The sequence below is a fragment of the Orcinus orca genome, chromosome 14 (genome assembly GCF_937001465.1).
Source record: "Orcinus orca chromosome 14, mOrcOrc1.1, whole genome shotgun sequence".
Taxonomy (NCBI): Eukaryota; Metazoa; Chordata; class Mammalia; order Artiodactyla; family Delphinidae; genus Orcinus; species Orcinus orca.
Window position 1 is genome coordinate 63751774 of NC_064572.1, and position 13787 is coordinate 63765560.

At 37.3% G+C, this 13787-nt stretch overlaps 1 protein-coding gene across 14 annotated transcripts in view; it reads left to right on the forward strand.

Moving 5' to 3' along the window:
• The window catches only part of BTRC (beta-transducin repeat containing E3 ubiquitin protein ligase), a 184464-nt gene that overhangs the window by 102939 nt on the left and 67738 nt on the right, over positions 1–13787 (forward strand). For all 14 annotated transcript variants that reach the window (XR_004482645.2, XM_033425813.2, XM_004268474.3 and 11 more), the window contains one exon: positions 12458–12547. Coding sequence is in view for 13 of the 14 variants with exons in the window: in XM_033425813.2 (XP_033281704.2) it covers positions 12458–12547 (90 nt within the window). In the remaining variant the exon portion in view is untranslated. The remainder of the gene's footprint in view (positions 1–12457; positions 12548–13787) is intronic.

Consider the following 13787-nt stretch of genomic DNA (forward strand, 5'->3'; position numbering starts at 1 on the left):
GAGAAACTCACTGAATTTTACTTCCTTTGATAGCTCTGTAATGTTTGTATATAATGGCATTCCCTTCTTTCTGATTTGATTGATGCGGGGGGAAGGTTTAATGAAGTCCCTGATATCAGGCAGACAGGTTTTTTTCCTATTTGTTTTAGGTTAGTCATTTTAATTGTATTGAGTAATAAGAAGGTACACACAGCCAAGGGAGCTTTGTTCTGATAATTGCTCAAGAAAATCCATTCCCTATCTGCCTTTGCTTTGTGTTAAGACATTTCTCCCCCTAGTGGCAATAGTAAGCACTTTGTCTTGGCAGTAGGCAAGGTGTAATTGCAATATGACAAACTATGCTTCAGGGACTATCTTGTAAATACTTTAGTTTGGGATTTGGCATTATTTCATTATATATGTGTGTTTTTTCCCCCTAAGAAACTTCCTACCTCTTTTTTTTTTCCTGAAGTGTTTTGGGCTTTGGATGGAAAAAAATTGCCTGAAATGTTTATTAAAAAAAAAACAAACCGTAGTGCATCGTGGATAATGTTTTGCAGCTTGACTTAATTTTAGTCATCTGTTTTAATTACCTATTTATAAAAATGCTTTTGCATTTGTAGACATTATTTAATACTTTGGAAGAAGCACCTCATTTGAAATAAATAAATAAATTGTACTTATTTTAAATAGTCCATAAAAAAGACCTTGAAGGTAATTAATGTAGGTCCCTTAAGTAAGACAAAAATCATCTTTCCAAGTCTGATGAAGTGATTTGTTTATTTAACTTCCCATTTTGGCTGAATCCTTCAGAGTCTAATAACTTTTTTTAAAAAAATGGTTTTTGCAATTTGTGTCTAGCTACAAAAACCCTTCTTCAAAAACAAGCAATTTAATAACCAGCTTTCTTAAAATTACTTTGAGGAAGGAAGACTGTATAGGGGGTTGGTGTTTTGTTTTATTTTTATTTCAGTGTAATCATTCTTTGATAAATTGTGTAATCGCTGACTTAGTAGAAAAAATATTATTGAACTCCTGGGTTGTAATGACCGTAAAAAGTGTATTTTCATATAGAGACTTGAGATATTGTGAATAAATTATAAAGGAAACAGCTCATATGTTGGTTGAAGTCCATATGGGCCTAATTTATTTTGTGTTCAGTGCTTAATTTGGTTGTACCGTTAAAAAGGTGGGAGGGGCTATTGTATCCAGTTGTGTGAATCCTTAAAAAATCTGCCCTATGAGCAACATGGAATGAGATCAGATACAACTTTGCATCTACTGAATGAGATTTGGTAGCATCATTGTGGCATTTTTTAAAGCCCAGTTCCACCTTCCCTAGATGTCACTTTTTAGTTTGCTTTTTCTATCCCACATTCCTACTGGGGACTTGATTTGATGTTTTTATTTTATATATATATATATATATATATATATATATATATATATATATATATAAAATCTGAAGGTCCCTGTGTACCCCTCCCCACCCCCTAATTACTAACCATTTTCATTATAACTGTATCTTGTTTTGCTATACGGCTGCTGAACAGATTTCTTAAGCAGCTTTTTGCAAGGTTAAAAGAATGCAGCCTGGTAACAAGTTTGTGTCATTTTAAATATATACCTTCTAGTAAATAAGGAGAAGTCTGGCAATCAATCCCTTTTAGTGTGTTATATGTTTCACCTGACAACTAAACCTTCTATTGATTAGCCATTACTTTGTTAGATAATCCTATGTCATTGAATCCATTGTAAAAAATTAAACTCTTTAAAATGTTTTACCCTAGCAGCAGTGTGAAAATTGAAAACTTGTTCAGAATTACAGCCTGCTTTCACAAAGAAGGTAGTTTTCAGCAAGGCTTCTTACTGGTTTATGCTTATGTGCTTTATATGCAATATAAAAACATATTAAAGTGCTCTAACACAAAACTCTCTGTCTCTGGTTTAGCAATGAAGCTACCTTTTCAGATGTTGCCTGGGTACAGAACCTATCTTGCCTGTGGCTCTTATACTCACTAGTTTATTTAGCTGGAAGGAGTCTTATAATAGTAAAATACTGAATGTAAAATATTTGATTCTTTAGAAAGCTTTTTTATTTCAGAGTGGTCTAAGGACTGTGATCAGTTTTGGTTTACTAATCTAGGTGACTTCCTTTGAGAAAAAGAAGATCATATACCCATTTTACAGATGGAATGTCTAGAAAATAAAAACCTATATATATCCTTACTCTAGAAACTCCTGCAGGTTCCCTAATGTTCCCCTGAGTGTGTTATACTCATTTCTGAGGGGAAAAGGAATTTTGGAGGAAAAATTAGTTTTCTACCTGCCATGACTATTTTATTCAGAAAAATAAAATAACATTTTTATTAATTAACTGGACAGACCTCTAATACTTTATCCCCTAAATATTAACTGCAGACTTTTATATTTTCATTGAAATAAAGTTTTCATACAGTGAATTATATAGATATTAATTGCATAATCAATAAATTTTTGATGTCTTTACAATTGTGTAACCACCACCCCAATCAAGCTATAGGACATTTTCATTACCCAAGAAAGTTCCCTTGTTCTCCTTCCCAGTTTCCCCACCCACAATGAATCAAACATTGATCAGCTTCCTGTCATAGACTAGTTTCGCCTTTCTTGAATTTTATGTAATAGAATCATCCATGTTGGGGGTCTCACTGTCACTCAGCATAATGCTTATGAGGTTCATCTATACTTTTGTGTTTATCAGTGGTTTATTCTCTTTTATTGTACAGTAAATTCCATTGAATAAATGTACTACAGTTTGTTTTCCATTCTTTTGATGGACACTTGAGCTATTTCTGTTTTTATAAATGAAGTTGCTATGAATGCTCTTTAAGCTTTTTTGGTGAGCATGTGTTAAATACTTTTTCATGTGCTTTTTGACTATTCACATATTTTCTTTTGCGAAGTATCTGGTTTTTTGCCATTAAAAAATTGCATTGTCTTCTTTATTATTGATTTCTAGATAGTCCTCTGTCAGATATGTGTTCTCACAGTCTGTATCTTGCCTGTTTATTCATGGTGTGTTTTGATGAAAAGTTTCTAATGTTTGAATGAAGTCCAGTCAATCAACCCTTACCCCATGATTATGAAGATATTCTAGGTTTTGTTCTAGTGATAGAAGCTTTATAAGTTTTAGCTTTTACCTTGAAGTCTGATCCATTTCAAATTAATTCTTAAGTGTACTGTGAAGTAGAGTTTGGGGCTCATTATTTTCCCCATGCTTTTTTTTGACTGAAAAATTTTAAGATAGTTTATTTATTTTTTCCTGCAGTTTATTGTTAACATTTTATTGTGCTTATTTTCTGATTGTTTGGTTGGCTAGTATTTGTTTGCTCATTTATTATTTATATTTTTTATTGAAGTATAGTTGATGTATCATATGTTACAGGTGTACAGTATAGTGATTCACAGTTTCTAAAGGTTATACTACATTTATAGTTATTTTAAAATATTGGCTATCTTCTCTGTGTTGTACAATCCCCATACTTTTTTATTCAGTTGTTTTGGAACCATCGTTGAAAAGGCTTTCCTTTCCTCCATTGAATTACATGGGTGCCTTTGTCAAAAATCAGTTGGCTGTACAAGTGTAGTCTATTTCTGAACCTCCTGGAAAAGAGGCTGCTTGCTGCTGTATGCAGAGCAAAGGGTAACAGTGTCTGAGGCACTGACCAACTCCTACTTCATGTCTCTGCATGACATAGAAGATGAGCTCAAAGTCCTCTATTTTTTTTAGAGGTGTCTATCCTTGCACCAAATATTACACTGTCTTGATTGTTGTAATTTTAATAATTCTTGAAATCAGGTAATGTGAGTCCTCCACATTTTAATTTTTAATATTGTTTTGGCTATTCTAGGTACTTTTACACTTCTATGTAAATTTTAGAATCAAGTTAGAATTTCTATTAGAAGTCTGTGGGGTGTTGATTTGGATTTTTTTGAAACTATATATTCATTTGAGTAGAATTAACCTCTCAATAATGTTGAGTCGGGCTTCCCTGGTGGCGCAGTGGTTGAGAGTCCGCCTGCCGATGCAGGGGACACGGGTTCGTGCCCCGGTCCGGGAAGATCCCACATGCCGCGGAGTGGCTGGGCCCGTGAGCCATGGACGCTGAGCCTGTGCGTCCGGAGCCTGTTGCTCCGCAATGGGAGAGGCCACAACAGTGAGAGGCCCGCATATCGCAAAAAATAAAAATAATAATAATAATAATATTGAGTCTTCCAGTGTGCAGACAGGGTCTGTATCTCCGTTTGTCTTTTTAAATTTTTCTAAGCAATGTTTTTTAGTTTTCAGTGTACATTTCTTACACATAGTTTGTTAGATTTATTCCTAAGTATTTAATGTTTGTCAATGCTATTGTAAACCTTTCTCATTCCCTGTTGCTATATTATATAAATGCAATTGGTGTTTGACTGTTGACCTTGTTTACTATCATTTGTGAATAAAGAAAATTTTATTTTTTCTTTTCCAACCTATTTGCCTTTTGTTCTTTTTCTTGCTTTATTTGAATGGCTAAGGCCTCCCTATAATGTTAAATAAATGTGGTAAGAGGACATCTTCGCCTTGTTCCCAGTTGAGAGGGAGTATTACGTCTTTTGCCATTAAATATGATGTTAGTTGAAATTTTTTAGATGCCCTTTATGGGATTGAAGAAGTTCCCTTTTATTCCTACCTTGCTGAGGTCTTTTTTTTTTTAAATCATGAATGGGTGTTTAATTTTGTCAAATTCACCTCCCCATTCTATTAATATGGAGAATTACATTAATTGACTTTATTAAGAAGTTTTGTGTCTGTGTTCATGAGGGGTATTGGTCTGTAGTTTTTTTTCAAATGTCTTTGCCATGTTTTGGTGTCAGGGTTATGCTGGCCTTATAAAATGAGTTGGGAAGTCTTTCCTTCCTCCTCCATTTTCTAAAAGTGTTTGTATATGATCCTGATGTTCTTCTTCCTTAATATTTAATAGAATTCACCAGTGAAACTGTCTGGGCCAGAAGTTTTCTTTGTGCGAAGATTTTTTTAAAATTTATGTGGAGTGGTTTTTAATAATTTCGACTTCTTTAATAGATATAGAGCCGTCTAGATTTTCTATTTCTTATTGTGTCAGTTTTGGTAATTTGTGTCTTTCAAGAAATGTGTCTTATTCAACAGATTGTGAACTATTAATATATTTTATTTTATTTTAATACTCTTCCATTTTGGGCCAGTGAGAGAGCCCATTTAGGCTGCATCTATGCTCCTCTGATGTATGTCCAACATTCCTTCAGTGTTTCCAGGTTCATCTTGTATTTACCCTGTCCAATCCTTGAATCAACCATTTCTCCAGGGAACTCTGGTTCCTTTTAGTGAAGAATGATATTTAGAAGCCAAGATTTAAGCATTAACTTTTATTTTACATCTATATTATATGTTTTGAAAACCATGAGTTCACACTGATACCTCCAGTTCCAATACAGTGACACAGAGTTTGTTTTAGATTTCTCCCTCTACATATTTGTAATTCTCTTTTCTAATGGTAAGAAACCTGGTTTGAGTGTTTTCCTTTTAGCACTTAAAAAAATCATGTTCCCCAGGGAATTCCGTGGTGGTGCAGTGGTTAGGACTTGGCACTTTCACTGCCAAGGGCCCAGCTCAGTTCCTGGTCGGAGAACTAAGATCCCACAAGCTGCGAGGTGCAGCCAAAAAAAAAAATAGTGTTCCCTTGTCTTCTAACCTTCATTGTTTATGGTGAAAAACCTGCCATTATTTATATTGTTACTCCCATGTATGCAGCATCCCTTTTTTCTTTGGCTGCATTTAAAGTTTTGTCTTGGTTATTGGTTTTCAGCAGTTTTGACTGTGTTGGGCCTAGGTCTTGTTTTCTGATTTTGGGGTTTTTTGTATTAATCTTCTGGGGTTTGCTTATTTTAGATCAGTAAGCCAATGGTTTTCACCAAATTTTAGAAATATTTGGTCACTATTTTTATAACCTTTTTGTGCCTCATTCTTGCCTCTCTTCTGGGTCTCCAATTACACAATGTTAGAGCATTGAAAATTGTCCCACAGGTGGCTGAGACTCTGTTCTTTTTTCTTTTACTCTTTCTGTTCTTCAGATTATTTCAGTTGAATCTGTCTCTGAAGTTCATTGGCCTTTTCTTCTGGCATCTCCAACCTGCTTTTAAGTCCATCCCGTAAATCTTTAATTTCTAGAATTTGTTTGGTTCATTTTAGTTTTTTTATTTTAAGGGTGAAAATTTCCATCTGTTTACTCATTGTGATTGTATCTTTCTTTAAGTTGTTGAACATATTTGTTATAGCTTCTATAGAGCCTTTATGTACTGATTCCCATAACTAGATCATCTTGGGGTCATTTTCTATTGATTTCTTTTTCTCTTTACTATGGGTCCCATTTATTTTCTTCTCATGTCTAGTGTTTTTGATTGTATAGTGAACATTATAAACAATACATTGTGGAGGCTGGTTTCTTTTATCTTCCTCTGATTATCTTACTGGCTGACCACTGTGACTTCATACAGTCTTGGTTCATGTTTGTTAGGGCAGGTGTGTTTTGGTTTTGACCTTAGTCCTGAGGCACATCCCTTAGTCCTGAAGACTTACTCTTTAGTCTAAATGCAGGGTCTTTCTAAGTTTTCAGTGGAAAGTTTGAGACGCTTATTAAGCCCCTCTAGTTTAGTAGGAATCAAATTCAAAACCTGTCTCCCCTCATGGGCAGTAGCTGGAGTCTCTGCTCAGATCTTTCAGTCTTCTAACTTTTACTTTCCATTGGAATATTTGGAATCTCCCATTTATGTAAGTAGTTTGAGGGTTAGCCATGGATTTGAGGGAAATTTATATGCATGTTTTGATGCTTCATCCCTGCCCTGTCTTTTTCTATTTTTCTTCTCAATTTCTAGCCACTATGGCTGCCCTGAACTCCATCTTCTGACATCTCAAGCTGATAGGCTGTGCCTTTCTAACTGAATTTTAGTCACCCTGCACCAAATAGCCTAGTGAGTACCCTCAGGGAAAAAGCACGTAAACATGGATCTTACCCAGTGTGATTCTCCTTTTTCAAAGTCAGTCCAAATCTCCCACCAATTTCTGCCTACTTTGGGTCAACCTCTAGTGCCTTTGTTATTTTAAAATATTTTTTCCATAGTTTGTCAGTTATCTGAGACGGGGTTAATCTAATACAAACATCTCTGCCATTATTGGAACCAGAACTCTTTGACTTAAAGTTTTATTTTATTTAGTATATATCAATTGCTTCATAAATGTCTTAAAAACACATTAAGTTTCATTTTTTAAAAATTGTGTTGTCAGAGGCTTCCCTGGTGGCGCAGTGGTTGAGAGTCCGCCTGCCGATGCAGGGGACATGGGTTCGTGCCCCATGTGAGTCCGGGAGGATCCCACATGCCGCGGAGTGGCTGGGCCCGTGAGCCATGGCCGCTGAGCCTGCGCGTCCGGAGCCTGTGCTCTGCAATGGGAGAGGCCACAGCAGTGAGGGGCCCGCGTACTGCAAAAAAAAAAAAAAAAAAAAAAATTGTGTTGTCAGATGACATAAATCACAGCAAGATCCTTTTTGACCCACCTCCTAGAGAAATGGAAATAAAAACAAAAATAAACAAATGGGACCTAATGAAACTTAAAAGCTTTTACACAGCAAAGGAAACCATAAACAAGATGAAAAGACAACCCTCAGAATGGAAGAAAATATTTGCAAATGAAGCAACTGACAAAGGATTAATCTCCAGAATTTATAAGCAGCACATGCAGCTCCATATCAAAAAAACAAACACCCCAATCCAAAAATGGGCAGAAGACCTAAAGAGACATTTCTCCAAAGAAGATATGCGGATTGCCAACAAACACATGAAAGGATGCTCAACATCACTAATCATTAGAGAAATGCAAATGAAAACTACAATGAGGTGTCACCTCACACCAGTCAGAGTGACCATCATCAAAAAATCTACAAACAGTAAATTCTGGAGAGGGTGTGGAGAAAAGGAAACCCTCTTGCACTGTTGGTGGGAATATAAATTGATAGAGCCACTCTGGAGAACAGTATGGAGGTTCCTTAAAAACTAAAAATACAACTATCATATGACCCAGCAATCCCACTACTGGGCATATACCCTGAGAACACCATAATTCAAAAAGAGTCATGTATCACAATGTTCATTGCAGCACTATTTACAACAGCCAGGACATGGAAGCAACCTAAGTGTCCATCAACAGATGAATGGATAAAGAAAATGTGACACCTATATGCAGTGGAATATTACTCAGCCATAAAAAGAAATGAAATTGAGTTATTTTAGTGAGGTGGATGGACCTAGAGTCTGTCATACAGAGTGAAATAAGCCAGAAAGAGAAAAACAAATACCGTGTGCTAACACATATATATGGACTCTAAGGAAAAAAAAAGTCATGAAGAACCTAGGGGCAAGACGGGAATAAAGACACAGACCTACTAGAGAATGGACTTGAGGATATGGGGAGGGGGAAGGGTGAGCTGGGACAAAGTGAGAGAGTGGCATGGACTTATATATACTACCAAATGTAAAATAGATAGCTAGTGGGAAACAGCTGCATAGCACAGGGAGATCAGCTCGGTGCTTTGTGACCACCTGGAGGGGTGGGATAGGGAGGGTGGGAGGGAGTCACAAGAGGGAGGAGATATGGGGATATATGTATATGTATAGCTGATTCACTTCATTATAAAACAGAAACTAACACACCATTGTAAAGCAATTATACTCCAGTAAAGATGTTAAAAAAAAAATTGTGTTGTCGGGACTTCCCTGGTGGTCTCGTGGTAGAGAATCTGCCTTCCAATGCAGGGGATGCGGGTTTGATCCCTGGTCCAGGAACTAAGATCCCACATGCCGTGGGGCAACTAAGCCCGCACGCCACCACTACTGAGCTCGCGCGCCTCAGCTAGAGCCCCTGTGCCGTAAACTACAGAGCCCACGCACTCTGGAACCCGTGTGCCACAACTACAGAGCCCACTTGCCCTGGAGCCTGCGTGCCACAGCTAGAGAAGAAATAAAACCCACAAGCCACAACTAGAGAGAAGCCCACACGCCGCAGTGAAGAGCCTGCATGCCACAACGAAAGATCCCACATGCCTCAACGAAGATCCTGTGTGGCACAACTAAGACCCAACACAGCCAAAAATAAATTAAATAAATCTTTTTTAAAAAATTGTGTTGTCTGTACATGAATAGTGTTTGTGGTATTAGCAGTTGCAAAAGAAGTACTGAACCTGAGTCCAGAATGTATTAGTACATGTCCCAATAGTGCCTGTACACTAATGTCAAATGATCGTTTATTCTTTTAAAATATGTGTTTGAAATAATTTCAACTTAAACAATATAAGAATAAAACAAATGGATAAATTTTTAAAAGTTTAACTTGTTTAAATGGAAAACCAAATTTATAATGTTATTTTTCTCTATTTTCTTAAATTTTCTTGTCTATTTACTCTTTTCCAAAGAATGATAATTGACCAAAAATGAATTACTTAAAATATCTATGCATCCATTGCTAATATAAATAAATACATAAATGAATAAGTAAACAGACGGGAAGAACTATAGCGCTTCCTTAAGAAGAATTCCAATTAATAGATGTAGATGGAAAGAGAAATTTAAGTCACCATTAGAACACCACAGTAAAAATTACAACAGGCAAGATCCACCAGTATGCTACAATTAGCAGGCAAAAGTTGAAGCAGAAGCAAAATATTTGCATAGTCTTCAAGTATTTCCCACAATATATTTAGTAATTTCTAAAGGAAAAATAATAAGCTTATAATAGAGAATCTTGGCAGGCACAACCTTAGGCAAGTGGTCAAGGTTAATATCACCAGAAACACTCAGCAACATACCTCTTGACTTGATGCATTGAGAAGGGCATATCACCTCTGTTGTATCCTTCCCAATAATGTATAACCTCAGTCTGATCATGAGAAAACATGAGACAAACCCAAACAAAGGGACATTCTGTAGATTAATCAGTACTCTTCAGAAGTGTCAGAATCGTGAAAGACAAGCAAAGACTGAGGAATTGTCACAGGTTAGAGGAAACTAAGGATACACAGCAACTAAATGCAATGTGGGATCTTGGATTAGATCCTGAACAGAGAAAGGATGTTAGTGGAAAAACTGGTGAAACTCAAATAAGTTCTTAACTTTATATTGTACCAAAGTTAATTCCTTAGTTTTGATAAATGTTCTGTGGTTGTGTAAGACATCAACATAAAGGGAAGCTGGGGGATTTCCCTGGTGGTCCAGTGGTTAAGAGTCCAGCTTCCAATGCAAGGGACGCGGGTTCGATCCCTGGTGGGGGAACTAAGATCCCACATGCTGCAGGGCAACTAAGCCCATGCACTGCAACTATTGAGCAAGCCCACGTCCTGTAACTAGAGAGCCCACGCGCTGCAACTACAGAGCCCGTGTGCCACAACTAGAGAGGAGCCCATGCGCCACAACTAGAGAGGAGCCTGTGCACTGCAACAAAAGATCCCGTGTGCCACAGCTAAGACCTGATGCAGACAAAAATAATAAATAAATATTTTTAAAAACATAAAGGAAAGCTGGGGAAGGGTATACAGGAACTCATATCTATTTTTGCAACTATTCTGTAAATCTAGAATTTTAAAAACTTGATTCTTTCCTATTATTGGTTATAAGAGATCGCCCACATCTTAAGATTTTTCTCTTTAATTTCAACACACATATTTATAAAAATAGTTCTCAAAGAGTGTTCTTAGACCAGCATCATTAACATCAGCTGGGGACTTGTTAAAAATGCAGATTCTCAGAAGCTCTGGGGGTGGGACCCAGCGATCTGTGTTTTAACAAGCCCAGATGATTCTGACATGCACTATTGTTTGAGAGCTGTTACATGTACTATCAGTAAAAACTTAAGACTAAAAGGAAACATTTTAATTAATATATTGGCAAGTTTGATTACAATAAATTATAACCAGTGTTTTTTTTTAATTGTGGTAAAATACCTGTAACATAACATTTACCATCTTAACTATTCTTAAACATACAATTCATGATATTAAATACATTCACATTGTTGTGTAATAGTCACCACCATTCATCCGCATAACTGTTTTTAAAAAAATTTTTTTAATTTTATTTTTGGCTGCATTGGGTCTTTGTTGCTGCGCGCGGGCTTTTCTCTAGTTGCCGCGAGCCGCGGCTACTCTGTTGTGGTGCGTGGGCTTCTCATTGCAGTGCCTTCTCTTGTTGCCAAGCACAGGCTCTAGGCACGTGGGCTTCAGTAGTTGTGGCTCACGGGCTCTAGAGCGCAGGCTCAGTAGTTGTGGCGCACTGGCTTAGTTGCTCCACGGCATGTGGGATTTTCCCGGACCAGGGCTCGAACCCATGTCCCCTACATTGGCAGGCGGATTCTTAACCACTGCGCCACCAGGGAAGTCCTATCCACATAACTCTTAACGTCTTGTAAAACTGAAACTCTGTACTCATTAAACAGTAACTCCCTATTCCCCACTTCTCCCAGCCCCTGGCAGCCACCATTCTATTTTATGTTTTGACTATCTAAGTGGAATCATACAGTGTTTGTCTTTTTGTGACTGGCTTATTTCACATAGCATACCGTCCTTAGGTTTCATCCATGTTGCAGTATATGTTAGAACTTCTTTCCTTTTTAAGGCTGAATACCATTCTACTGTATGTATATACCACATTCAGATGAATGCTTATCCATTCATCCGTCAGTGGACACTTGGGTTGCTTCCACATTTTAGCTACTGTGGATAATGCTGCTATGAACCTGGATGTACAAGTATCTCATCAAGACTCTGTTTTCAGTTCTTTTGGGTATATACCCAGAACTGGAATTGCTGGATCATATGGTAATTCTATTTTTAATTCTTTTGAGGAACCGCCACTATACTGTTTTCCACAATGGCTGTACCATTTTACATTCCCACTAACAGTGCACAAGGGTTCAAATTTCTCCACATTTTCACCAACACTTGTTTTCTGGTTTTGTTTTGTTTTTTTAATAGTAACCATCCTAATGGGTGTAAGGTGGTATCTTATGGTAGTTTTGATTTGCATTCCTCTCATGATTAGTCATGTTGAGCATCTTTTCATGTGCTTTTTAGCCATTTGCATATCTTCTTGGATAATCTCTGTTCAAGTCCTTTGCCCATTTTTGAATAACTGACACCCCTACCTTTCGTATATACAGTAAAGTCACTGCTGCTCACATACTTGTTCATGGGCACATCAGTGGCACTTCTGGGCTCTCACTTTCTTTACTTCCCCCTGTCTACCTTGTCCCGCAGCTCCCATAAATCTGGTATTTACACATAGGATCTATTTGTGTGCTGATTTTGAGAAATAAGGCAGAATTTGAAAACTACACGACAGTATTTCAGTATTTAAACCTATTTCCAAAAAATTCTCTTTACAGACCTACAACAGCTGTGCCAGACTCTGCTTAAATCAAGAGACAGTATGTCTAGCAAGCACTGCTATGAAGACTGAAAATTGTGTGGCCAAAGTAAGTAATATTACACATCAATATATATTATACCACATGATAATAATGGTTTATCTATAGACATCTTTACTCAGTATTGCTATTAAAGACTATTATAGGATTTTTAAATATTTATTTTATTTTTATTTATTTGGCTGCGCTGGGTCTTAGTTGCGGCATGTGGGATCTTTGTTTTGTTTTTTTTTGTTTGTTTGTTTTTTTGCTGTACACGGGCCTCTCACTGTTGTGGCCTCTCCCGTTGGCGGAGCACAGGCTCGGGACGCGCAGGCTTAGCGGCCGTGGCTCACGGGCCTAGCCACTCCACAGCATGTGGGATCTTCCCGGACCAGGGCACGAACCCGTGTCCCCTGCATCAGCAGGCAGACTCAACCACTGCACCACCAGGGAAGCCCCATACAAGCTTTTTATCTTTAGTTGGGCATGCAGGATCTAGTCCCCCAACCAGGGATTGAACCCAGGGCCCCTGCATTGGGAGCACAGTGTCTTAAAGGCTGGACCACCAGGGAAGTTCCTATTATAGGATTTTTAAAAAGAATGTAGGAGGCATCATTTTATGCAAAGCAGATTGCAAGTTGGAGTTTCTTTCTCTTCAGTTGCAGCAGAATTTTTTGATTATGTGTTCTGGTCACACTTTAGTCTAATCCACATTTGTTGCTTGACACTAGTTATGGATTATTACAGATAAGATTTGTGTGGGACTTCCCTGGCTGTCCAGTGGTTAAGACTCCTTGCTTCCACTGCAGGGGATACGGGTTCGATCCCCGGTCGGGGAACTAAAGATCCTGTGTGGCGCGGCCCAAAAAAAAAGATTTGTATAAAAAAATATACAGTTATTCTCATAAGTTTGGTGGTGGTTTTAAAATGTAATAAGTATAGAGTACACCATTGTAGGATTGTGAAATATGCTATAGAAAATCCAATTATTATATCACTATTATTTATTGAGCGGCTATTGATAAAAATACCGCTTTTGGTGATCTTGATCTAACTGGACAAGTATGTTTAATCACGTATATGGAGCTTCTTGTTTCTTATATATAAATGTGTGCCATATCTATAGCCTAAATACAAAAATAATCTTATGTATTAGAGATCTTACAATCTAATAATTGTATCAACTATGCCTCACGTTTTCCATCTCTAATTACTCAGGAACTTTGACCGAAATTTAGATTTCAGCCATTTAAATTATTCCAGGAGTAAATAAGAGTACAGTACGGGCTCTGTTTCTAGACTTCTA